Genomic DNA, 26,408 nt, shown 5'->3' on the forward strand with positions numbered 1-26,408 from the left:
TTCTTTGAAAAAAATAAATAAGCATCTTCAGGGTGTCTTCTACATGCTAGCCTTCACGTTAGTCTCTCTTAACCTAGGTTACCACATCCCAGCCTCCCAGCAACTCTGAGGGGCCCCTTAACAGATGGGTGGCCGGGGCTCAGTCAGGGGAATGACGCTGGACTGGGCCTCACTGACAGGGAGGCAGAGCTGAGTTTTGAACCAGGTCTTAGGACTCCGAGTCTTATATTTCTTTCGCAGCATCATGTTTACTCTGCACTCTGGATTTGGGAAAGAACAATGGAACACCAGGCAAACAATCTCTCTAGTCTGTGGATGGCTTCAAATCAAGAGGGCACTTGGGTGGCTCCCACGGTTAAGCATCTGACTCTTGATTTCAGCTCAGGTCATGATCTCAGGGTCCTGGGATTGAGCCCCACATTGGGCTCCACGCTCAGCAGGGAGTCTGCTTGACAATTCTCTCTCCCTCTGCCCCTCCTCCCACTGACATGTTCTCTCTTTCTCTAAAATAAATTAATCTTTTTTTTTAAATTTTATTTATTTATTTATTTGAGAGAGAGAGAGCACATGAGAGGGGGAAGGGTCAGAGGGAGAAGCAGACTCCCTGCTGAGCAGGGAGCCTGATGCGGGACTTGATCCTGAGACTCCAGGATCATGACCTGAGCAGAAAGCAGTCGCTTAACCAACTGAGCCACCCAGGCGCCCTAAATTAATCTTAAAAAAATTATCAAGAGGGGCACCTGGGTGGCTCAGTCGTTAAGCGTCTGCCTTCGGCTCAGGTCATGACCCCAGGGTCCTGGGATCGAGCCCCGCATCGGGCTCCCTGCTCGGCGGGGAGCCTGCCTCTCCCTCTCCCACTCCCCCTGCTTGTGTTCCCTCTCTTGCTGTATCTCTCTCTGTCAAATAAATAAATAAAATCTTTTAAAAAAATTATCAAGATACTGAAGGATATTTTAGGGTGGTGTTTCTTGGACCAGATGGAACCGCACTCCCATCAATAATGGACCGTAGGCTCCTGGGTAGACTGTATAGACTGTAGATTGTGTGCAGATTTCTGGGGCCAGCTGTGACGTCAGCTTTTCTTTCCCTGTTGCAACTATTGTTTTAGGGAGATCTTGCCTTGAAAAATTACTTCATTTTGCATTTACATGATCCTTTTCTTTTTTTCCCCAAATCTCAAAAAGCTTTATTGTGTTAACAGGCTTCATCCTTAAAGCAAGCTCGGGAGGGAGGAGGACAGGTGTTAGCTGTCAGCGTGATAGATGAGGAAATTGAAGTAACTTTCCTAAAGTTTTATGCCAATAAATGTTTTTTTTTTTTTTTAAAGATTCTATTTATTTATTTGAGAGAGACTGAGAGATAGAGAGCACGAGAGGGAAGAGGGTCAGAGGGAGAAGCAGACTCCCCGCTGAGCAGGGAGCCCGATGCGGGACTCGATCCCGGGACTCCAGGATCATGACCTGAGCCGAAGGCAGTCGCCCAACCAACTGAGCCACCCAGGCGCCCTATGCCAATAAATGTTAAAGCAGGGCGCCTGGGTGGCTCGGTTGGGCGACTGCCTTGGGCTCAGGTCATGATCCTGGAGTCCCAGGATCGAGTCCCGCATCGGGCTCCCTGCTCAGCGGGGAGTCTGTTTCTCCCTCTGACCCTCCCCCCTCTCATGCTCTCTCTATCTCATTCCCTCTCTCAAATAAATAAATAAAATCTTTAAAAAAAAGATTTTATTTATTTGACAGAGAGAGACAGCGAGAGCAGGAACACAAGCAGGGGGAGTGGGAGAGGGAGAAGCAGGCTTCCCGCCGAGCAGGGAGCCCGATGTGGGACTTGATCCCAGGACCCTGGGATGACCTGAGCCGAAGGCAGACGATTAACGACTGAGCCACCCAAGCGGCCATAAATAAAATATTTTAAAAAAAATTAATAAATGTTAAAGCAGAACCTAAAACCGGAGGCCTCACCAAGATACCTGCAAAACCCTGAGAACAAGACTTGGAAGACTCAACAAGTGTAGGATGAGATCAGCCACCTACAAAGAAGCAGGGTTGGCTAAAAATGGGTGATCCAAATGTCTAAGAAAACGTAAGCCTCTACATTGCTTGTGGTTTCAGAAGAGCTGTGATCTGCCCACCCAGCGTCTAAGAGAGGAGTCTAAAAGGCAGGGCTTTTGGTGTTATTCCACAACAGGGACAGACCAACACCGGGGCTTTTTAGAAGAGTGTCCTGTTTCGAGGAATTGGGAACCTCAGGTGAACATAGCTTGCCGTGGTGAGCCAGTAAGATTAGCCCACTTACCCCCCTGGCTCGCGGAGGAACCTTATGGTGTGATTTGCCTTCCTGAGTAGCTTTTCTGTGAGGAAAGTCAGCTGGTCAAATGTCGCTGCTTGGCAGTCATGTTCTCCTTTTTTAAAATGAGTGAATTGACATCATGGGTGTGTACCATTCTCTCCGTATTTTGATTACATTCTTCCTGAGTTAGATGAACTCTGAAGCAAGGGACCTGAAGAACCGAGAACCAGGTTCTGGGTGATGGTGAATTTGATAAGAGTCTTAACTAAGTAACCACCCAACCGCCCATGTGTAAACCTTCACAGGAAGTGAAAGCTGGCTGCCAGATAGGAAAGATGTGGAGCCCAATAAATATGGGGTCATGAGACAAGACACCGGAACGAGGTAGAGGAAAGTTAGAGTTAATTGAACTGAAGTAAAAAAGCAGGTGAAACCTGGGACAGGTCAGGAGGGGCAGAACAGAGCACTCAGGCCGCCCGATACAGCCTAGACCTAAACCCAGTGGTGGGGGCGGGGGGAGGGGGCGGCTTCTGGAGTTCTCTGGGAGAATTCCCCTTCAGCTGCCTATGAGCTGGCTGGGGACCTCATACCTCTTCTGGACTTTCTCCTCCTCATCTGTATGGTGGGCGTCCCTCAAGGTTGAAAGGATTAAATGTGATAATGAACATGCTGTCATTCTAGTGCCTGCCCTATAAATGCTAAGTGCTTCCTGTTCTAATCCCTATCCTTTGGGATTAGATGTTACACACAGGCTCAAAACTGTTGAGACACACTACAGCATTCATTAAGTACCCCGTTAGGCCAGAACCTTACCACAGTTGTGGTCCACCTGTGTTTTCTGCTCTGTGGCAGGCATCTTTTTATCACGCACAGCCCAGAAAGCCCAGAAACACACTTTGACAACATCGGCCTGCAAGTTCTGGGCCCAGGGCATTTTCATTCACTGTTCTCTCTTCCTGGAAGGCCCTTCCCCTAGACAGTGACAGAGTTCGCGCCTTCATTTCATTTAGGCACCTGCTAAGATGGCACATTCTGGGAGAAAAGCTGTGCTTGACTTACCTCCCTATAGAAAGCATCTACACTGCCCCCAGGGCCTAGGGCTCTATTCAAGTTTCCTGCTTGCTTTCTCTGCACACACTCATTACCCTTGACATACAGTCACGTGTTTATTGTCTGTTTCTCCAAGTGGCATGCACAGAACAAGCATTTGATTTGGGGCTGTGCTCTTCTCCCTCCTCACTTCCTTCTACTCAGAAGCTTAGAATGGTTGTCCCTTGAAAAGTGGGAAGCTCTTCTCTATTATGGAAGGGCAGCTATTTGCCAGTTCCACCTCATTATCATATGTACACAGAAGATAGGATGCACTTCATGTGATGTAAAAACCTGTGGCCAATGCCAGTTACGTAGCTGATGGAGAGCATTGCAGGTAGAGGGATAGTAAGTGCAAAGGCCCTGAGGTGGGAGCAGAGAGTGAGGCTGGAGTGGAGGAGCCGGGGGTAAAAGCAGAAGAGGATAATTCCAAGGTTTCTGGTCTAGATCATGAAAGAATGGAATTGACATTTGCTAAAATGAGTCAGCTCGGGGGAGGAGCAGGTCTGGGGTATCTGAAGTTTTGAGATGCTTGCAGGTTTGGAAGCATCTGCCACAAATCCAGAGGCTTTACATACTTTATCTCCATCACACAGGTAGGAAAACTGAGGCAGCAGAACTTGCGTGCTTCTAGGTGTCAGAACACGTTAGAAGGGCTAGGATTTGAACCCTGGATGTTTCTTCAAGGGTTGGTCACTCTGAGAAGCGCTGGTCCCTGAAGGAAGAGCTGAGGGAGGGGACTTGCCTCAAATTGGAAAAATCAAGAATAATTTGGGTAAGGTGAACTCAGAAAGGTCTTTCTGGGGCCGGAATGGAAAGTTTACGGCAAATACAAGGGAGCCTCACATCCCAGAAGTGTTGGGGCTGCAATCCCTTTGGCCTCAGCAAGGTTGCCGGCAAATCGATTTCCTCAGCCATCAGGCCGTCACATGATGCAAAACAATGGGATGAAACGTGGAAAATCTGTTTGAGGTGGTTATCCTGGGTTACACTCCAAGTTTTCATATTTTCTAAGATTTGCTTACTTAGAAATCATTCACAAAAATTAACATAAGATGGACAAGCCTTTCAAGGCCCTGATACTCAGTACGGTCTGCAGACCAGCAGCAAGAGCGTCACCGGGGAGGTGCTGGAAATGCAGAGTCTCAGGCCCCATCCCAGACTTATTAAGTCTGAACCTGCATTTAGCAAGATGCCCAAGGGTTATATATGCTCATTACAATTTGAGAAGTCTTTGGCCCGCAGCCAAGGTGGACTAACTTTTTCTGTAAAGGACCAGATGGTAAATATTTCAGGTCTTCCTGGCCTGTCACAATTACTGTTTTTTGTGGTGCAAAAAGCAGCCACAGACCACATGCAAAGGATGAGTGTGGCTGTGTTCTAATGGAACTTTATTTATGGATGCCAAAATTAGAATTTTATGTAATTTTTATGTGCCATACTATTCCTCCTTTTATTTTCTTTCCACCATTTACAAATGTAAAGCTCATTCTTAGCTCAGAGGCTGTGTAAGAAGGGGCTCATCTTTTGACTTGCCTTTTTGGGCTGGCCATCCCCAAGCCTCCTGCCCCTCACAGGGTGATCCCCTTCTTTCCTCTCTAGGGGCATGGGGCTCGGGCTCCCTTTCCCTCATGACCCGTGTCACTATGTCAGAAAGTTGATGACTGAAGCCTAATATAAAAAGCCAATAGAAGAGGGGCGCCTGGCGGGCTCTGTCAGTGGTGCATCTGACTCTTGATCTTGGGGTCGTGAGTTTGAGTAGAGATTACTAAAAAAAATCATAAATAAACTTTAAAGACACATTTTTTTAAAGCCAACAGAAGAACTGAGACTTTAAAAATATCCTTTTGCCAGTTTCCACAAATATCATGTTTGCTGTTTCCTATTGAAGTTATCTTTCTGAGCACGACCAGTGCGGGGGGGATTGAGTAGCTAAGGGGAGGGGACTTGTTACATTTAAGTGCATTTACTCTCTTTTGCTCTGTCTATCTTGCATTGCAGCTGCTGGGAAGAAGGAACACACAATGCAGGGAAAAAACATTTATTAAAAAATAACTTGCGGGGAGGGAGTTGGAAGAGGATATTAGAGAAGGGAGGTACCCTCCAGAATAAGATTGTTGCACTGTCGGTGGGCTGTGGGGAAGAACGCATGACTTGATAAATAAAGCAAGCGGTGTCAAGGGCACTTGCTCAAGAGGAGTTTGTGAAGCAAGCTCGGCGGCGGGAGGAGGCTACGCCAAACAGAGATGGAAGAGTGACTGGCAGAGTCTGACGAAGGCTGGGATCTGAATTTTTATAAAATCTGTAGTGCAGGCAGCCAACCACTTTCCCCTTTCGTTAGGAATGGGGAGAAGAGGGGAAATAACGTTGACTCAACGCCTGCTGTAGGTCAGGCATGGTTACAAGCCGTTTCCCATCACTGTTTCAATTTTAATTAAAGCAACTCATGGAATTAGGTGTGCTGGCCGGTTTTCAGACAGGGAACCCGAGAGGTGAAGAGTCAGGATTGGAACCTCGTTCTGCCCGGTTATAAATACTTTAGGATTCTACACTGTCCTGCCTAGCGCAATTTATAGTGGAAATATTGCCTTCACGAAATTCCTTATTTATTCATACGGTGAGAAACCCTCAGTTCTCGGGGGTGGGGGAAGAACAGCATAAAGAGACCAGGCAGGCAGGCGACCTGCTTTTCTCTACTCCCCACACCCCTCCCCCCCAACAAATGTAATGCTTTCATTAAAAAGACATCAAGTCCTTTTTCTTTATTTTTTTGGTCCCTTTTCTGTGATGAAGCAAAACACCTAAACAACTCAGACATTGGCAGCCTGACTTCCAAAGACTTCCAAAGTTAAACTCTGTGCCCTTAAACCAGTCTAATGACAAATGTACATAAACTCTTTGCAGAAATGTGGAGTGTGGGAACCACTGATTCAGGGATTACTCTATTATATATCTTATATTATATAATAGATATATATATCTATTATATATATATATATATATATTCTCATTTAATCCTCCAACAGTCCGGGGAGATTTTAACACCATTTTGTGGATAAAGAAACTGAGGCATGGAGAACTTAAATATCTTGCTTGAGACTACACAGCTGATAAGAGGTAGAACGGATTAAAATCAAGGACGCTGCCTAGTAAGTTTGTCCTCTTAAGCCACCACATTGCAGGCTCCTTTTAGAAAAGGTGCAATCACACTAAGACTCACTGTCAACCTGCTCAGTATCATATGCCAGGATCTTTTTGCTTGCAGATGGTGGATATTATGAAACATTCAAGGAGATGCTGGACAATCAGTGTGGTACAGGTTAAAAAGCAAAAGGTTAAACCAGTTTCCCCAGTGTCTTTCTCAGAACACCTTTTCCATGACTACACTCAACCAACCAACCAGCCAGCCAACCAACCAAAACCAGAGTAGTGGTTCCAAAATTAAATGGAAAAGTACTGAAAACCTCCATCTCCCCACCCCCCCCCCCATTGCCATATGCCTATTACACATTTTGGGTTCCAAGTAGTACGGATATAACGGATTCCACTTTGCTTTAACCAAGAGTTTCCCAGGGACCAATGTATGGCTACTCCCTTTAAAGCGTATTAACCTAATGAGGCGTGCAGAGCGCACCTTGGGGAACACCAGGGCTAGTCTGAGGCATGTCCAGCCAGCTCCGTGGTCTTCCCTGTGACTATGAACATGAACCTGGTTGGATTCGTGTTTGAGCCTTCCACAGCTAATGGGAATTGGGTCTTTGCATGGGGCATGTCACCATTTGCCAGTCTATGACAAGCTGAGTCTGACCAAGTTGCCATGTGAGCAAACACACTTCAAACAAGCTGATTCATGAACCCAAGGTTCAGTCACATTGTGAGAGGAACCATCTGACAAGAGAATTTGTTTTGAAATTATCCATCTTTCTCTGAGAAAGGGTAAGGTTCTTTTCCCTTGCTCTTGATATTTGATATCTTCATTTCTACAACACTTATAGATAGAAGCACCCAATCTTTGTGGTAAGCAAATTCATTAAATTCCTACAAGCGATTCTTTCTAGGATGAATGTTAAATCTAGAGTGGGGCTGTGAAGAGACCTACGACATTGTAACTTTGACACGTTGAGAAAAAACACACTAGGAAATGAAACTGAAAATATCACCTTTCCCTGTATTCCACTGATTATTCGAAATAATTACCTCCTAAAATGGAATCATAGCCTTTTAGACCTGGAAAGGACTTTGTAAATCTAGTCCAAACCCTTCCTTCATAGATGAGGTTGAAAGCTTGAAAAGGTTGGGTAACAAACAGGTCCATGCAGCTTGTCTGTGGGACAGCTGGACTGGAACTCAGCTCTGACTCTCTGTCCAGTGCTCCTTCTCTTAAACTCTTCTCCCGACATTCCACTGTCGCTTTAAGGAGTTGCTTTCTTGATTATTCACTGTAGTGCAAGAGCTTGCTTCATTTGCTGGTCTTTTGCGTTGGAGGGGAAGGCAAGTCCTATGTATACTGTATGCCCCTTGGTTCTCCGGCTCTCTTGATAGCCCTCCACCTTGACCTTTTTTCCTACACTCTGCCCCTAACTGGCTCTCCCCCTCCCCTTCAAACACTGTTACCTTTGGAAATATGTGTGTGCACTTTGCAACCTGGCTGGGATCTGGGGCAAGGTGACTCTTGGTTTAATGGATTTTTTTCCCACAGTGCCCGAATTGGTCCAAGGGTATGGAAGGTCGGACAACGGACAGTAAACTGCCATCCTCTGCCCTTTCAGCAAGTCTCTGTTCTGTTAATATAACACGAATTAAAAAATAAGCAAGAGGAAAAGGCAGAAACTCCACTTGAAGTACTCGCCTAACCCCTGGAAAAGTTCAAGGCTGTTTGTTGTTCATTGTCTGAATTTTCCCCTTGTGAATCACTTGTATGTATTCCGCAAATCATCTTTAGACGTCTGATCAAGGAAGCGTCAGAGCAAAATACAAAGTTGAGTATTTGCATTGAAGTCTGTGTCCTGGCTCCTAGGAGTCGGTTGAGAATGGGCTTTTTTTTTTTCTCCTTTCCTTTGGTGCTGCTGGGTGATTAGAGTGGGAGCCTCCTCCTATGCAGGAGGCCCTCCTTGCTGCAGGGGCTGCTGCGCACAAGAGCTCACCCCTTCCTATTTCGCATTCCTCAGTAGCGGTCCTGTGAGGCGCAGGCCTGTATTTTCCATTCTAGTACTTACCCGCAGGTCCCGCTAAGTACCCAGGAGGGCCGTATTTTTTTTTTTTTTTTTTATCAGAGATGGAAATGGAACCTCCCCCCTGGGTGCCCGGGGTGTCCCTTTGGGGTAGCGCCCCCCCTTCCGGAGGGCAGCATCCCGCCGGGGGTGGGGGCTCAGCTTTGATCCCAGGGCACCTTTTGTCCCTAGAGGCGCCCTCTGCCAGCCAGGTATGTGGAGGGAAAGTGGCTGTCTGCTTTCCAGGGCGGCCGGTGTGGGTTTGGGGAGCCGGACGGTCCCCGTGGAGAGTGACGGGGCGTGCGAGAAGCCAACGCGGTGGGCACCGCGAACTCACTAACTGGGCGTCTCCGAGGAAGTTCGGGCGGGGTCCGCCGGCTCACGGGCTTTCTTCCTCTAAAATCCATTCCTGGGCAGAGTAAGCCCACTTCTCACCCAAACTCGTGGAGACGAGGGATTGGCGGGCGAGGGGTTCGGCGAGGCGGATGGGGAGCGCCCGGCCCGGGCAGCGAGGTCCCTCCAGCGCCGGTCCGCGGCCCAGGGTGCCGGCCCAACCGCCTTGGCCGGGGCCGGTCCCGCGGGCGGGGGCTCCGGGACTCGGGCCCGGGTCGGGCTCCGGGCGGCCCGTCGCCTGCGCCGCCCGTGCGCCCGCCCTCAGCCGCCCGGCGAGGCGGCGGCCTCCTCCGCCGGCGCGGGGTCCCCTGGTTAACCCCTGCCCGCCAGCCTGGCCGCTGATTGGAGGAGGCGGGGCGCCGGGGCAGCGGGGACCCCCCCCCCACCTTCCTCGTCCCCTCCCCCTCCTCCCCCACTGTCGGCTCTTCCCCCACCCCCCCAGGACCCCCCCCTGCCTCCCAGCCGTGCAAATCTCGCGAGGAAACACGCGGTTTCACTAGTGTGTTTACACCGATCACTACTAATCCGGACCGAACCGATCCGGATTAAGGGGCCGGAGGCGGGTCCTGGGCACCAGCGGTTCCGACCCCCCCCCGCCCTCTGCGCCGCACCCGAGTGGCCCCCAGCCGAGCGGGCCCCCACCTCCCGGCCCGGCCTGGGCCCTCCTGCGCCTCCCTTGGCCTTTGTCCGGCGCCAGGAGGCCGGTCCCGCGCCCCCCGCGGCCGCCCCGGCCCGGGCCCGCGTCAGGCGCCTGGCTCTGTACGCGAGCCCGGGGATCTGCGGCCTCCGCGGCCCCCCTCCCCCGCCCGCCCTCTCGTGGAGCCCGGCGCCGGCGGCGGCTGCCCGGGCGGGGGGTTGCGGCGCTCAGGAGAGGCCCCGGCTCCGCCCCGGGCCTGCCCAGGGGGAGAGCGGAGCGGTCCGCGACCGGGTCGGGTCGGGGCCCCTCCCGGGAGGAGCGTGGAGCGGCGGCGGCGGCAGGTGAGAGGCTGAGCCCCGGGCGGGGGAGGGCGCCGGGCCTGGGGCATTAACCGTCCGGGGGACCCCCTCAGCTGAGGAGGCTGCGGCCCGGGCCCACCCGGGGACCGGCGCCGGGCCGCAGCTCCTCGGCGCTGAGGCGGGAGGGGCTCCCCGAGGGCTGCGGGTCGCCGAGGGGCTGGGCTGAAGATGGGGGAGGCCCAGGCGGCCCCGGCCTGGGAGTGGGGCCGGCGACCGCCAGGGCGAAGGGGACGCCCCGGCAGCTGGAGGCCCCGGCAGCCTCCCGGGCGCCCCCGAGAGCCGGCCCGCCCTCCCTCCGTGACAGGTGGGCCTGGAGTTGGGGAAAGTTTGGAGCCGGCGGGAGGCGAGGGGCGCCGGGACCAGGCCCCATCGGTTCTGCTTCCCGGCTGTAGGGAGGGCTGCAGGGAGGATCCCAGTCCGAGGCCCCGCTGGAATGAGACAGAGTGGAGATTTCCTTAACATGAGTTGACATTAAATGGAATAACCGCTGGGGCGTCATTTTCCTGCCCAGGCCTGGGGATGGAGGTTTAGGAAATGTTCCGAGAGACCCTAGGGTTTGAGGGAGGCTGCAACCTCTGCCATTCCGGCCTTGATTAGGGCAGGGCGAGACGCGAGAAAGGCCACTTAGGGGAAGCACTCTCTCTCAATCCCCTTTTTCCTTTTTCTTTTTCTTTTTTAAGATGCCTTTCTGCCTTTTCGAGAATTTCCTTATTCCCGCGGTAACCTGCACTTGTTTGTGTGGGTGAAACTTTAATTTGTCACCCTTTCATTCCCCTTTGCCCCAGGCTCTCAATCCAGGAAGGGAAATGAAACTGGAGGACTGGTAGGGGTTGTTACAGTTAATGTGGAGTTGTTAGATTGCAGAGGAGAATGTTTAATTCGTGTCCTCAGTGAACTTTTAAATCATGCCAGTCGTTCCAATAGCTGTTTAATAATATGCTCAAAAGGGTTCTGTGTAATGGTGTATGCTCTTATTCTCCTTTTAATATTAGAGAGATTTCCAGTGGGTTCTGCAGGAGTTGATCTCTTGCAGTGGATGGACATATTTGCTGGAAGTAGCCTGTGCATTTATTGGTCGTGGAAGGAGTTTAAAAATGGTGTCCTCCTGCCCTTCCCTGCTTGAAAGGAGTGCTCAAAGCAGATGTCTAGAGAAACCTACTGCTCCAGGGAGTGGTCAGAAAAAGATTTTGTAAAGGGATGGTTATGGAGCTCTACTAATTTCCTGAGTGAATGCTGGTTGATGGTTTTACCATGGGTTCTCTGTTAAATTTAAAATAATTAATTCCTTTTTTCATGAGCTACTGTGAGCTCTTCAGAGAAAGGAGCTATGTAATAGAGTTATTTGAAGTTATTTGTAGCTTCTGATTCATGCTACATTATTTTTAAGTTATTATTAACGATTCATATTTTTAGTTTAAGAACTAGTTCCCATGGGTTTGGGAAACATATCCAAAAGTACTTAGTTAAATTCAAAGGTTGATAGGATTTTTTTGTTGTTGTTTTGCAGGTTAGTCCTTCCTCAACTTTTACTGAGCTTATATGAAGGGTTGGAGGTTTTTTGCTGTTAAAATCAGATCAGAACTAGACAAGGATAAGTAGCCCTCGGAAGAGGACTTCTGAGCCATTTTTAACTTTAAATGTGTTGCTATTTGAGGCAGCACATTGTAGTTTATCACTTGCACGCTGTATTTGCTTGAGGTTTACCTGTGTGTGACCATTCAATGAAATAATTACTGCATTTTGTTATATCTAAAAATTGGTACCTCATGTTTTAGCTTTTATGGTCTTACAACTTACTTTGTTTTTTTCAGTAGAAATGATGGAAGAATTGCATAGCCTGGACCCTCGACGGCAGGAATTATTAGAGGCCAGGTTTACAGGAGTTGGTGTTAGTAAGGTGAGTAAAATGCTGATAGTGAACACTGTTCATAGACTAATTGAAACACATTTAGAAAACAATTAAGATCAGTTTCGGTGGGCCATACTGATAGATTGCAGGGGAGATCAGCTCATGGTTCCAGTGAACTTTTCTTCGGTCCTACCAGTCACTCCCCTAACTTAACAGTATTGAAGGGATTCTGAGTGGGAGTAGTATATGCTTCTCTTTCCCCTCTAATGTGGGAGAGGTTTCCCATGGGTCTTGTTGCAAGGATCCTGATGGGGTGTGTATCTGGATTTTGTGCCATATTTTGTCAGAACTCCTCAGTCATTCAAAAAAAAAAAAAGCTGTTAACAAAAAGATACTGGCATAGATTCATTACATGGCTTTTTTTTGGATAGTTACATGCTAGAGTTTTGAAAAATCTGCTTCTGTTAAGTTTGTCATTCTACCAGTTCAACAGATTCCTCCTGGTTGCACCCCCCCCCAGACTGCCTTCTCTCTCCTCCTGTTTTTCCTTTTTACTCACTCTTCATTTTTGTTCTGGGAGCATAAAGTAAGATTCAAACCCCCATTAATGGTCAGGTGGTTAAGTTAAGCAACATTATGGCTTCCTATGCATCCTCATGTAGTTCACCCCTCTGCTTTCATAAGATGGTTTTAGTGCAATATATTTATGATTTTAATACAACATGTAAAATATATTTGTGATGTCGTATTGAAAAGCTTCACCAGTCCGAGATTGTTGCATTACTTGGGCTTGAGACTTGTGAATTTTTGATCTTTGACTTCATGCGATACATTTCTTTCTGTGCTATTTCTTATGGTGACCTAAATGTTAGTCTCAGGCTTTGGTTAGTAGCTTCTTAAAGGAGAAGGTGTTGGCAAGGTTTAGTTGGAAAAACTGGCTGCTTTGAGGGGTCTCATAGTTTTGGTGAGCTGAACAGCTTGATAGTTTTTTTGTTCATTCAACAGCTATTGAGTGCCTGCTGTATAGCAGGCCTTGTGCAGGGTGTCAGGAATGATGGCTCTGCCTCCAAGCCTCCGTCATGGAGAAAGTGAGAGGGAGATGATACTTTGGTGAAATTTGTATTAGAACTGTGACAAGGTCCTATGGGAACACAGGATTCGTTACATATTTTGTAGTTCTTGGTTTCTTTGGTCACTTTTATTAAATGATTGACTTGTGGCACTTTGGAGTGGCTTTACTGACTGTTGATATATATTAAAGATATTATACGTATAAATATGAGTTCTCTGATCTAGGAGAAGTAGCTTCAGCTGGAAGTGAGCAGTATATGTGAGTATTAAATTGATCTCTGATTCAGTTGATTACCTAATAATGTCCTTTGATGTGTCTTTTAATTTGGGAGTTCAGCAGAAGGTTCGTATCCAAATCTTCTGTCTATTCAAGTGGTCGCCTATGGAATAAAAGTAAGTTTGTATTCATATTGTATGTTGTTTAAATTCATTGGGTTTTGTTGTTAGCATGCCTTCCTTTTTTTCAGTTTTTAAGGTCATGATACCTATATCCAAGTATACTTTTGATGGAGTAGGGCATACGTGATGGGGATAATTGACATTGTGAATCTTCTTGCCCAGGCCCAACTTGAAATGTAATTAAGGTGTCAGAAAACTTAATCTGCCTGTTTAATAGGAAGTTCTTCCTTTTATATATGAAGAAGTTTATTTATATCCAAATGTTTTAATGTCACTATGTTATTTTGATGTTTTTAGTCATAGTAAGTATGCTGACTACAGTAAATGTTGTTCAAGGACCAGCAAGCGATTGATTTTTTCCCATAGCAAAGAAACGTGGGAGGGGGAAAAGGCAAGTAAATTTTTCTGTAGTTTGGAGTTAGGAAGAAGAAAAAAATCTCCATTTTGTATGACTTCTTTTGCCTGCAAAATATGGTATCCCTCAGATCACTGATTTGAAATAGGACTGGGGAGGAGGAGGCCATGCTACTGGGAGAAAAGGTGCTTTGAGAAAAACTCCTCCTCCTAGCTGTGAATTCCTCATTATGGGTCATAATTTCCCAACGAGAATGTCATTGAATTGGTAGTTTTCAGTTTTGCAAAGATCAAGAGAGCTTTCAGCCCTTGCTCCAAATGGGAGAACCGAGTGCCTTTCCTGTGATAGTGCCATCTAGTGGGACCGGTGTAACCCTCAGGGGCTGTCTCTTGAATCTCCTAACTATTCGTATCATTTTCAGTACTTTTTGATGTCCATAGAAGGAAGAAAGTTAGTGCCACTGTGGATTCTTTCCTAGTGGACAAGAGTGTTTTAAGTAGCTGCGGTGTTTGAACTTCTGGTTGCTAATAGATACTCTGTCATCTTGCTTCAAGTTTTTTACACCTGCAGATTAGATCTACATCACAAACCTTAGGTGAAAACAAAATGGTAAAGCCACCACATTTATCATTTATGTTTCATTTGCTCTTCACTGATGTATAGGCTTTTAATTCACAAGTTTTAAATTTTCTTGCATATTGTATTTATATACATTCAGTTTCTGTTAGTGTATTTAATTTATAATTGGTTAACCAAAAGTTTGTGCCTTGGGATGCACTGCATGGATTTTTTTTTTTTTTTTAAGAGATTGGTGTTTTCTGTCACTAGTGAGTTAATGATAGAGGAAAGTAGCCTAATGTGCACTGAGAAAATACAGCTGGTTTTCCAACTCTATCTAGTGCCACTTTTTAGGAGGACATGTAACCATCCTCTTAGCATTTTTGAGGTGATGAGGTTAAATTGGGTTGTGAACCTACTTTTTCATTTCTTGTTGACCTGATATGTGAGCTAGCCTACTTCTTTTTTTAAGATCTCCTCCTTTAAGTACTGGATAATCCACTTGTAGTTATGTGAAACTGACTCTGCCTTATATTCACGTTTTCAATGAGGACCTATTGCAGTTTCTATTCCCTACTCTGCTCTCTTTTTTTTAACATTTTATTTTTTTAAGAAATCTCTGTACTCAACGTGGGGCTCGAACTCACAACCCCAAGACCAAAAGTAGCATGCTCCACCGACTGAGCCAGCCAGGAACCCCATTTTGACAATTTAAGTACAGGTTGTCTCTGTGACTCCAGGGGCTGTGTAAAGTAGGTAGAATTCCACCGTTGCATGCACTCTGTCTGTAGCTAGTTTAGGTTTTGTTTTTTGTCTTTTTTTTTAAGATTTATTTATTTATTTAGAGAGCATGTGAGAGTCAGGAGAGGGGCAGAGGGAGAGAATCTTCAAGCAGACTCCCTGCTAAGCATAGAGCCTGATGCCAGGCTCGGTATCCACACCCTGAGATCATGACCTGAGCTGAAACCAAGAGCTGGATGCTTAACTGACAGCCATCCAGGCCCCCCTAGTTTTTACGTGTTTTTTTTTTTTAGGTTTGTTTGTTTGTTTGTTTGTTTAAATAATCTGTATACCCGATGTGGGGCTCAAACTCATGACCCTGAGATCAAGAGTCGCATGCTCTTCCTATTGAGCCAGCCAGGCACCCCTGTAGCTAGTTTAGTTTTAATGCTAATATAGTAGCAAAGCAAATACTTAGATAGTACTTACTACGTGCCAGGTACTGTTCCAAGTACAATAGAAGGAGTAAGAAGTGATTTTAAATCTTTTGTAACAGGGATGCTAGTCTTAATAAATTGTATTCTCTTTTTGTAAGACATACTGTTGCCCATTGGTTGAATTATAGACTTACAAAGGATCACATTATGACAACTTGCACTTGTAATATAATTATATAATTTAATATAAAATTTCATAAGCCAGAGAAAAATAACTGAAATGTAAGAATTGTTGATTCTATGAAAACTAAGTTAACTGCCTTGGAAAGACTATAAGGTGAGCTAATAAGGAGATTACCTATAAATGTTTACAAATTTTTGTTTTTTTGTAATTTGGAAGAATTCATTTAGATCCTTGGCAAGTATTTTTAAGTCTCGCTTCACTTTTAAAGAAATTGAAACTAGAAATTGTGGACGATGCATTATGGGTGTGGTTTGTGTGAGACTGGAACTATAGTCAGTGGATCTATAACTCAAGGCCTGCATCAAAAGACTGGCAACAGATTATACATTTATAGGTTTGAAGTTCAAAGAAAATGTCTAAGGTGTAATTTTTTTTTTTAGATTCCCCATTGCAATCTACTGTTTTGATTAATATCATTAGTTTCAGTTGTATTGAATAAAAAGGATTATGTAGTATGTGATGGTATTGAAAAGAAGAACAAAATGACAAGCCATTAAAGTGGGACAGTCTGTTCTAACACAAGAACCTTCGCTTTGTAGAGCCTGAAGTAAGACCATATACTTTTAAGTAGTATCACACAGTAGATTTTTGATGTCTTAAAGAAAAATGATCTATTTTTCTACCTCGTATAAATTTGTGTTACATGATCACCTTTTTTTTTTTAAGGTTTTGCCTATTTATTTTGAGAGAGCGTGTGCATGTGAGCAGTGGGAGGGGCAGAGGCAGAGGGAGAGAGAGAATCTCAAGCAGACTACATGCTGAGCGCAGAGCCCCATATTGGGCTCAGTCTCATGATCCTGAGATCACGACCTGAACCGAAATCAAGAGTCGGATGTTTAACCGACTGAGCCACCCAGGCGCCCCATGATCACCTTAATTTAAAAATTTTATTTTTATTTTTTTCTGATACATGATCATTTAAAATGATCAAATTTGACTTTTTTTTAATCAAACTTGTCTTCTGAAAAGATGTTTAACCAACTTACACTTTTTCTCCTGTCATTTAGTTAATTGCATCAATTACAAGGTGCAGTTATGGGAGCGCCTGGGTGGCTCAGTTAGTTAAGTGCCTGATTCTTAATTTTGGCTCAGGTCATGATCTCAGGGTCATGAGATTGAGCCTGGCGTTATGCTCTGCACTGGGCGTGGAGCCTGCTTAAGATTCTCCCTCTCATGGCACCTGGGTGGCTCAGTTGATTAAGCATCTGCCTTCAGCTCAGGTCATGATCCCGGGGTCCTGGGATCAAGCCCCACATCGGCCTCTCTGTTTAGTGGGGCGTCTGCTGCTCCCTCTCTGTCTGCCCTGCTCCACCCCCCCATGCTCACGCACGCCCTCTCTCTCTAAAAAAAATAAAATCTAAAAAAAAATTCTCCCTCTGCCCCTCCCTTAAAAAAAGGTGTCAGTTATGGATATCTAGTGTTAGTTATTTTACGTACCAATCCAGTAATTTAAAAAAATAGATGTTTTGGTGTTTTGCATTTAATTCATAGTTAGACAGTGCTCAATAAGCATAAATTCAGAGAAATAGTCAAACTTACACCATTGGATTTTAAAGCACTGTTAAATTTATTATGTTTGGCTTTATGTTGTCTTCTCCCTTTCGTTTACTTAGTATTTGTTTAATTTTCCTCTCATTTCACATGTAGTCAAGTATCAACTCATGTCTCTTCTTTCTCTGAAATTTCTCAAGCAGTTGTCTGTCCTGACTGCTTTCTCAATCCTTCCTCATTCATAACTATTGTAGCCAGTCTCTCCTACCCCGTTTATCTTTCTGTAAACTGTCCCCAGTTAGATTTCTAAAAATAGGGGTGCCTGGGTGGCTCAGTAGGTTGGGTGTCTAACTCTTGCTTTTGGCTCAGGTCATGACCTCTCATGGGCGGTAGGATCGAGCCTTGCATGGAGCTCCATGTTCAATGGCGAGTGTGCTTGAGGATTCTTTCGCTCTGCCCCTCCCCCCACCCACTTGTTCTCTCTCTCTCTCTCAAATTAGAAAAATATATATTTCTAAAAATACCAGCATTATTGTTTTACTCCCTTGCTTTAAGGGCTCCCATTGCCTGTTGGACAGAGCTAAAACTCCTATCCTAATTTTTCTACTTCATTGGCAGTTGTATTCTCTCCCTCTGCTGTATTCTGCTCCCTTAAACTATGACTGATCTCTTAACCTGTAATGTTAGCAAACAGGCTCATACTTTCTCCTTTACCTTTCCTTTTTTATTTGCCTGATGAACTTTCAGCTTATTCTTCAAAGTGTAATCTAGATGTCATCTTTATAGCTTTTCCAGATAGCTGCACTGTTCTAGTTGCATTATTTTATTAGCGTTTGGAAACCTTTTATTATAACATTATTTGTTTCCCTTATTAGTCTCCTTGGGAACATGTATGATATCTTTATCTCTGTTGAAATGCTCAGCACATTGTGTACATTGAATGGAAAAGAGTATTGAGAAGATCAAAGTAGAGTCAGTTGTCATCCATATAGGCATGGTCTGCTCTAGCTTATGGTTTTACTCCAGTCTCAAAATTCTTGTCTTTCAATTAGAAGATTTAGTTCATTTACATTTAATGCGATGACATATTTAGGCTTAAATCTTCCTGGTGTTTCTTTTTAAATCTTTCTTATGCCTTTTTTACCTTCTTTTGAAATGATTTTTTTTCATTCATTAATTTTCTACTTGAAAGATAGAGAAATAAGCACTTAATACTTTCTCCTACCTTCAAATTTTTGTCAGTTGTCTTATTATTTATTTTTAACATTCCATTTTTCCATTCTAGTTTGAAAGTTACGCACTCTTTAATTGGTTACCACAGAAATTACAACATGTTATCAGTTGTCAAAGATTAATGTTAATCAGCACCTTTGTCCTGTTCTTTGTGGATACAAGGGGCTTGAAGATTTAACTCCATTATTTCTCTTCCAACTCACATGCTATTCCATATTTAATTATACATATATTTTTAATTAATAAACTTTACTTTTTAAAACAGTTTTAGGTTTATAGAAAATTGAGCAGATAGTACCAAGTTTTTATATACTTCCTCCCTGCCTCTCTAGTTTCTGCCCACTATTATTACTTTTTTTTTTTTTTAAAGTAAGCTCCAGGCCCAACCTGGGCTTGAACTCATGACCCTGAGATTAAGAGGTACATGCTCTATGGACTGAGCCAGCCAGGCACCCCTAGTTTTCCCCACTATTAATACTTTATATTAGTGTGGTAGATTTGTTACAACTGATGAACCAATACTGTTACGTTATTATTAACCCAAAGTCTATAGTTTAACTTTAGGGTTTGCACTTTGTGTTGCACAATTTTATGGATTTTGATAATTGCAAGAAATGTCATGTACCCACTATTTGTATATATATATTTTAAGACTCACATTATTATTGAATTTGTTTATGTAGTCATTGTTATTTTAGCCTAACCTACATAGGTAAACCTATGTTTACCACTTTGTTCTTCATTTCTTTTTGTGTCTCTGACATTTTATCTGGAACACTTTTTCTTCTAAGATATTATAAATATTTACATGTAAATATTTATAATTCCTAAAATACGTTCTTTGGAATTTCTCTAGTGTGGGTCTACCAGTGATTGTCTCCCCGTTTCATCTGCTTTAAAATATCTGGGTTTTTTGCTTCATTCTTTTTTTTAATGGGGAGGGAGGGGGAGGAAGAGAGGGAATCTTAAGCAGGCTCCACGCCCAGCATGGAGTATGGCACCGGGCTCTGTCTCACAACCCTGAGATCATGACCTGAGTCGAAATCAGGAGTTGGGCACTTAACTGACTGAGCCACCCAGTTGCCCCTTTGCTTTATTCTTTAATGGTATTTTTGTTAAGTTTAAAATTCTAGGTTGGCTATTATTTTCTTTCAGTACATTGTTCACTGTTGTCTACTGGCTTCCCCTTTTTTTTTAGTCTCACTGCTGTCCTGTTGAAGGTAATCTATCGTTTCCTTGCCCGTTTTTGAGATTTTCTCTTTGTCTTTGATTTTCTGTATTATAAAGTGGGAATGGGTGATATGTATAGGTTGGATTACTTTTTTCCTTTATTATTTGTCCGTGCTTTATTTACATTTGAATGTTTTTTGGGAACCTGAGCATACACTTAAAAAAATAGATTTTACTTTTTAGAGAAGTTTTAGGCTCAGGGCAAAATTGGGTGGAAAGTGCCTAGATTTTTCATAGACTCTTTGACCCACACATGCATTGCCTCCCACAGTATCAACATCTCCCACAAGAGTGGTACGTTTGTCACAATTGATGAATCTATATTGACACATCATTATCACCCAAAGTCCATAGTTTACATTAGGGTTCAGTCTTGGTGTCATACAGTCTATGGATTTGGTCAAATGTATAAGGATCTTTCTCTCTTATAGTATCATACACAGTAGTTCTACTGCCCTAAAAATCCTCTGTGCTCCAGCTGTTTATCCTTCCTTCCCCTAAGCCTTGGCAACTACTGATCTTTTTACTGCCGCTGTAGTTTTATCATTTATGGAATGTCATATAGTTGGAATCACACAGTATGTAGCCTTTCAGACTGGCTTCTTTCACTTTGTAATATTTAAGTTTACTCCATGGCTTTTCATAACTTGTTAGCCCATTTCTTTTTAGCGCTGAATAATATTCCATTGTCTAGATGTACCACAGTTTATTATCCATCCAGCTACTGAAGGGTATCTTGGTTGTGTTCAAGTTTTAGCAATTGTGAAGAAAGCTGCTATAAACATCTATGTGTAGATTTTTGTGAATGGTTGAATTACTTTTATTTATTCTGTTGGGATTCATTGGGATTCTTGAATCTGTGGATTGCTGGTTTTAATCAGTTCTAGAATATTCTCAGCCATTATCTCCCCATATATTGCCTCTGCTTTACTCTCTTCTTCTTCTTGTCCTCTGTTTAAACATATTAGACCTTCTTACTGTATTTTCTCTGCCTCCTACTCTGTTTTCTGGATTGCTGGTCTTTATTTCCCAAGGCTGTATGCTGGATAGTTTCTTCTGACCTACCTTCCACTTCATTTTTTTTAATTTGTCTGATCTGCATACACCTATCCATTGAGTTTCCATGAAGGCTGGTTTGTTTCTGGGTCACTCTTGGCTGTAAAGGTAGCCCTTTGGTCCTTGTTTAAAATATGGGGTGGGTTTCCTAGACTCCCCTCACTGGGAAGGGCTTGGCCTTTGAACTTCATTCTCTCCCCGCACTCCTGGGCATCCTAACTCAGTTTCACTTTTACTTTGGAATTAAATCAGCAAATGCCCTCAAATAGAAATAAATTTTTTTTGAATGCTGAGCTTACCTTTCTGGGTTTTTGTCTTCTCATGGATTTTGGTACAGTAATTCCTCATTTCTCTTTTTTTACAGTCAGTAATAGAAACCTGTTTAACACTTACAAAGTGTGCATGGACTCTTGTGCCATAGCGGGTAAGAATCCATACCTAGGTTTCTCCCTTGTGAGTTTTCACTTACCTGCTTACTTCCTTCCTATATGAAGTGTTGTCATTGTCATCACTCCTGGCCATTAGAGTCATTTTGCTATTTCTTATTCTCTGTTTACTTTTAGTTAAAAATAAAGACTGAATTGAAATATTCCCTAAAACTATTTTTATTTTTTATTTTATTTTATTTTTTTTAAAGATTTTATTTACTTATTTCAGAGAGAGAAAGAGAGAGAGAGCACATGAGAGGGGGGGAAGGTCAGAGGGAGAAGCAGACTCCCCGCTGAGCAGGGAGCCCGATGCAGGACTCGATCCCGGGACTCCAGGATCATGACCTGAGCCGAAGGCAGTCGCCCAACCTACTGAGCCACCCAGGCGCCCCCTAAAACTGTTTTTAAAAAGGCAAAAGAAGGGGAATATATATTATCAGTGATTTTGTATTTCATCCCTGAGTCTAGGGATGATTTGGTTTGGTCAGTCTTGTTCTTCATTCTCTACCTTGTCTGGGTCTCAAATTGCTAGGTCCCTCTTGGTGGTAGGTTTCACTTGGCCCTCACTACTACTAAATGTGATGGGGTTGGATTAGTGTGGAATCTGCTTCCTACTGTGTTAGCCATGTTAAATGCTTCTTGGGCTATTCTCTTTGACTTTTTTTACAGTACAGTTGCCCAGTTTCCCTAGCCCAGAAGGAAACTTTACTTTTTCTAGTCCCAGATACTCCTTCCTAAGACTTAAGACATACTAAAAATAAAATCATTCCTGGAGTATTTGGTGACTTTGCCCTACAGAGTGGTTTGCCTTCCCATCTCTCTGTTCTCTTTGGTTCATTTGAGGGTAGTCTTTTGACCTAGTGTGGGGCCACAGAGCTTCTCTCGGAGGGTTGTCTTAGCACCTGCCTGCCCCCAGTCAGCTTTTTTGCCCTGACAGAGACTTTCATGGGAAATCTTGTTTCATAACTTGGACTGTTCTTTTTTTTTTTTTTTTTAGTTTTTAATTTTAATTCCATCATAGTTAACAGTGTTACATTAGTTTCAGGTGTATAATACAGCGATTCAACAATTCTCCACATTACTCAGTGCTCATCATAAGTGTACTTTTTTTTTTAAGATTTTATTTATTTATTTGAGAGAGAGAGAATGAGAGATAGAGAGCACGAGAGGGAAGAGGGTCAGAGGGAGCAGCAGACTCCCTGCCGAGCAGGGAGCCCGATACGGGACTCGATCCCGGGGCTCCAGGATCATGACCTGAGCCGAAAGCAGTCACTCAACCAACTGAGCCACCCAGGCGCCCCTACTTTTTTTTTCTTTTTAAAGTAAACTCTGCCCCCAATGTGGGGCTCAAACTCATGACCCCAAGATCAAGAGTCGAATGCTCTACCAACTGAGCCAGCCACGCACCCCATGATACGTGTACTCTTCATGGACTGTTCTTGCGTTCTACCCACAGAACACTCCTTTGCAGATTAGAGCAGTCTAGAGGATCTGGATTACCAGTGGGAGCTCTTGTCCATTTGGCTTATGAGTTTTGCCTGTTTTCCAAGGTTCTCATGACTCTATCAGCCTTTTTCCTTTCCTGAATTTCTTGGTCATTAAACTTTACTTTTTTTCTTACTGTGGTAAATGCACATAACATAAAATTTACCATTCTGATCATTCTTGAATGTATAGTAACATTAAGTATATTCACTTTGTTGTGCAGCCATCACAACCATCTCTCTCAAGAACTTTTCATCTTGCAAAAATAAAACTCTGTACTCATTGAACAGTAACTCCCCATTTGTCCCTCCCCTCAGTCCCTGGCAGCTACTCTTCTGTTTTCTGTTTCTATGAATCTGACTACTATTTTTTTCTTAAGACTTTATTTGAGACAGATACAGTAAGCATGAGCGGGGAGGGGGTGGTAGGGGCAGAGGGAGAAGCGGACTCCCTGTTGAGCAGGGAGCCCGATGCGGGGCTCGATCCCAGCACCCTGAGATCATGACCTGAGCTAAAGGCAGACGCTTAACCGACTGAGCCACCAAGGAGCCCCTGAATTTGACTACTTTAGAAATCTCATCTAAGCGGATTCAAAAAGTATTTGTCTTTTTGTGATTGGCTTATTTCACTTAGTATCCTCAAGGTTCATCCATGTTGTAGCATGTGTCAGAATTTCCTTCCTATTTTAAAGTTGGATAATACTCCATTATATGTACCACATTTTATTTATGTTTATCTGTCATTGGACACTTGGGTTTCTTCTTCCTTTTGGCTAGTGTGAATACTGCTGCTGTGAACATGGGTGCACAGATGTCTGTTTGATTCCCTGCTTTCATCTCTTTTGGGTACATATGCAGAAGTGGAATGGCTGGATCATATTAAACTTCATTATTTTGTTGGAGTTTGACCCCCTCAGCCCTTATAATCGACAAAGGGCAGACAAAAATGGTGATTCTTTTTCTTTTAGTTCACATCCAGCAAAAGCCTTCGAAGTCTTAGCAATTTCATTAACATCTGTAGAAGAACTAGTAATAATACTCAAACTGCCGTTTTTGTAATTTGTACTATTGGCCTGGGAAGTGGAAGAACTAAGCTGTCATGTAATTTGGTGAGTTATATAGGATAGCCTTTTATTTGAACCAATTTTATTTTATTTTATTTTATTTATTTATTTTTTAAAAGATTTTATTTTATTTATTTGTCAGAGAGAGAGCACAAGCAGGGGGAGTGGCAGGCAGTGGGAGAGGGAGAAGCAGGCTCCCCGCGGAGCAGGGAACCCGATGCAGGTCTCGATCCCAGGATCCTGGGATCATGACCTGAGCTGAAGGTAGACGCTTAACCGACTGAGCCAGGTGTCCCTGTTTTAGCCAGTTATAGAACAATAATAGCAAGGTATCCAAATTTGGCGTCCTGTTTTATTTTAACCAGTATTGCCTTAAATATTAAGTTCTGTGAAGATAACAAGATGTTGGCGTCTGCTGTAATGGATGCGACCTGTATGACTGATAACTGCTTCTCTGAAGAATAAATATGTGACTTATCCCATAAACTGCTGCCAGAGTTGGTATTAATTTAGTTCCTGTTTTGCCTGACTCCAGAGGAATACTAAGGATTAATTGTGGAATTAAAATGTAATCTGAAGGGCCGCTGATCTCAGGAGATGGTGCCTCCAGTTCAGGATATCTTCTGTTAATTAACTCTAATAGACAGACTTAATGTTCAAATTTAGCAGAAGCTACTAGCATCAAACCAAAACTAACTTACCCAGTTTGCGTTACATTACCAGTTGACCAGCTAGAACCAAGACACAAAATATTCCATCAGTATCTTATAAACCATTTGAACTACTTGTATGCTAATCTGGATAAGATGAAGGAAAAGAGACATAATAGCTATATTGAAATTTTAATATTCAAATTTTTCAGCAACTGAGTTCAACCAACTTTTATTGAGTCTGTACTATGGCTAGGTGTTACTGAGGATTTAAAAAAAAAATCAGCAAGATGCATTGTATTCTCTTGAGGCACTTATAATCAGGCAGACATGGGCCCAGACGTATAGGGCACACAGCTGAGGGTGGATATAGAGATGTGAAAAATACCGTGAGCCTAAAAGAAGGGAGTATAATTTGCTCAGGAGTCAGATTGTGTGTGGACATGAGACTTTTTCTATGTTGCTCAGAAAGATCACGTAAGATACACTATAAATAAACAACCTAAGAAACATTCTGATAAAATATCATTACAGAATAAGTCACAGAATGATGGTACAGATCAGCTTGGTTTTATTTTTATTTATTTATTTTTAAAGATCTTATTTATTTATTCAACAGAGAGAGACACAGCAAGAGAGGGAACACAAGCAGGGGGAGTGGGAGAGGGAGAAGCAGGCTTCCCGCCGAGCAGGGACCCTGACGTTCGGGGCTCAATCCCAGGACCCTGGGATCATGACCCAAGCCGAAAGCAGATGCTTAATGACTGAGCCACCCAGGCACCCCTAGATCAGCTTGGTTTTGAAGCTTAACAAAACTGCTTAGCGTCCAGGGTAGAGGTTCTTTTTTATTTTTTTTTATTTTATTTTTTTTAAAAGATTTTTTATTTATTCATTTGTCAGAGAGAGAGAGAGAGAGAGAGAGAGAGAGAGCACAAGCAGAGGGAGAAGCAGGCTCCCTGCTGAGCAAGGAGCCCAATGCGGGACTTGATCCCAGGATCCCGGGATCATGACCTGAGCCGAAGGCAGACGCTTAACCGACTGAGCCACCCAGGTGTCCCTAGAGGTTCTTTTTTAAATATCGATCAGGCAATATATTCAGTTAGTACGTGAAACATCTCTTTGACACATTTCCCATGTCCATCTGGTTTCCCTCCCTAGAGACAGCTATTAGTAGCAGTTTCTTTTATTTATATATGTGATGATATATGTGATACAAATCATATATATTTGACGTATGTACGCATGCAAATACATTGGTATATTAGCCCCCTCCGTTTGCGTGCGTGCACTCAAATACATTGGTATATTAGCCCCCTCTGTTTTTTAAAAAACACGGTGACAAGTATATACAGTATTGTATGTTTTGCTTTTTGTGCTTAAAATCTTAGAAATTGTTTTATAGTAGTATATGTAGAGCTTCCTTGTCCTTTTATCCAAAGGCTGCTTAATATTCCATTGTACAGCTGACCCGTAATATAACCAATTTCCTGTTGTTGGACACCTAAATGGAAAACAGGATTTTGTTGATAAGCAGTGCTGTAGTGAATAGCCTCGTGCATAATGACATTTTACACATGTTCATATATGTTTACAGGCTCCATCTCTAGAAGTGGAATTGCTGGGTCAAGGGATGAGAGCATTTGTAATTTTGGTAGTTATAGGCACATTCCTCTCCATAGAGAAGAGGAATATATTTTTATATGTGTCCACCAATCAGTCAATCCGAGTCTGTACCAGTGAATGAAAATGTTGGTTTCTTCGTGGTCAGTTATGGCAAGGGACTCCACCGACAGGTGTTAATAGGCCAGGGGCGCCCGGGGCTCAGGCGTTAGGCGTCTGCCTTCGGCTCAGGCGTTAGGCGTCTGCCTTCGGCTCAGGCCATGGTCCCAGGGTCCTGGGATCGAGCCCCGCATCTGGCTCCCTGCTCCTCGGGAAGCCTACTTCTCCCTCTGCCACTCCCCCTGCTTGTGTTCCCGCCTCGCTGTGCCTATCTCTGTCAAAGAAATAAAAGTAAATAACAAATCTTTAAAAAAAAATGGTAGGTAAAATTTGTATATACTTATGGATGTATCTTAGGTAAAATTTAATTGTATTTACCGATGTATCTTTTTTGGGAGGTAAGAGTTCCATGGTTTTCATACATTCTTTTTTTTTTTTAATTTTAT

General features: G+C 43.7%; 1 protein-coding gene across 5 annotated transcripts in view; it reads left to right on the plus strand.

Moving 5' to 3' along the window:
• Window positions 1–5,406: 5,406 nt before the first annotated feature.
• The window catches only part of TLK2 (tousled like kinase 2), a 121,337-nt gene continuing 100,335 nt past the window's right edge, over window positions 5,407–26,408 (plus strand). Inside the window, exons 1-2 of one of the 5 annotated variants that reach the window (XM_027625223.2) lie at window positions 5,407–8,797; window positions 11,786–11,871. In XM_027625223.2, the coding sequence (XP_027481024.1) occupies window positions 11,791–11,871 (81 nt within the window). In that variant the 5' untranslated portion in view covers window positions 5,407–8,797; window positions 11,786–11,790. Of the gene's footprint in view, window positions 8,798–9,507; window positions 9,957–10,142; window positions 10,279–11,785; window positions 11,872–26,408 lie in introns of those variants that run through there. The other 4 variants (XM_027625225.2, XM_027625222.2, XM_027625221.2 and 1 more) reach the window with 4 other exon arrangements.

This window comes from Zalophus californianus, chromosome 16 (genome assembly GCF_009762305.2).
Source record: "Zalophus californianus isolate mZalCal1 chromosome 16, mZalCal1.pri.v2, whole genome shotgun sequence".
Lineage (NCBI taxonomy): Eukaryota > Metazoa > Chordata > Mammalia > Carnivora > Otariidae > Zalophus > Zalophus californianus.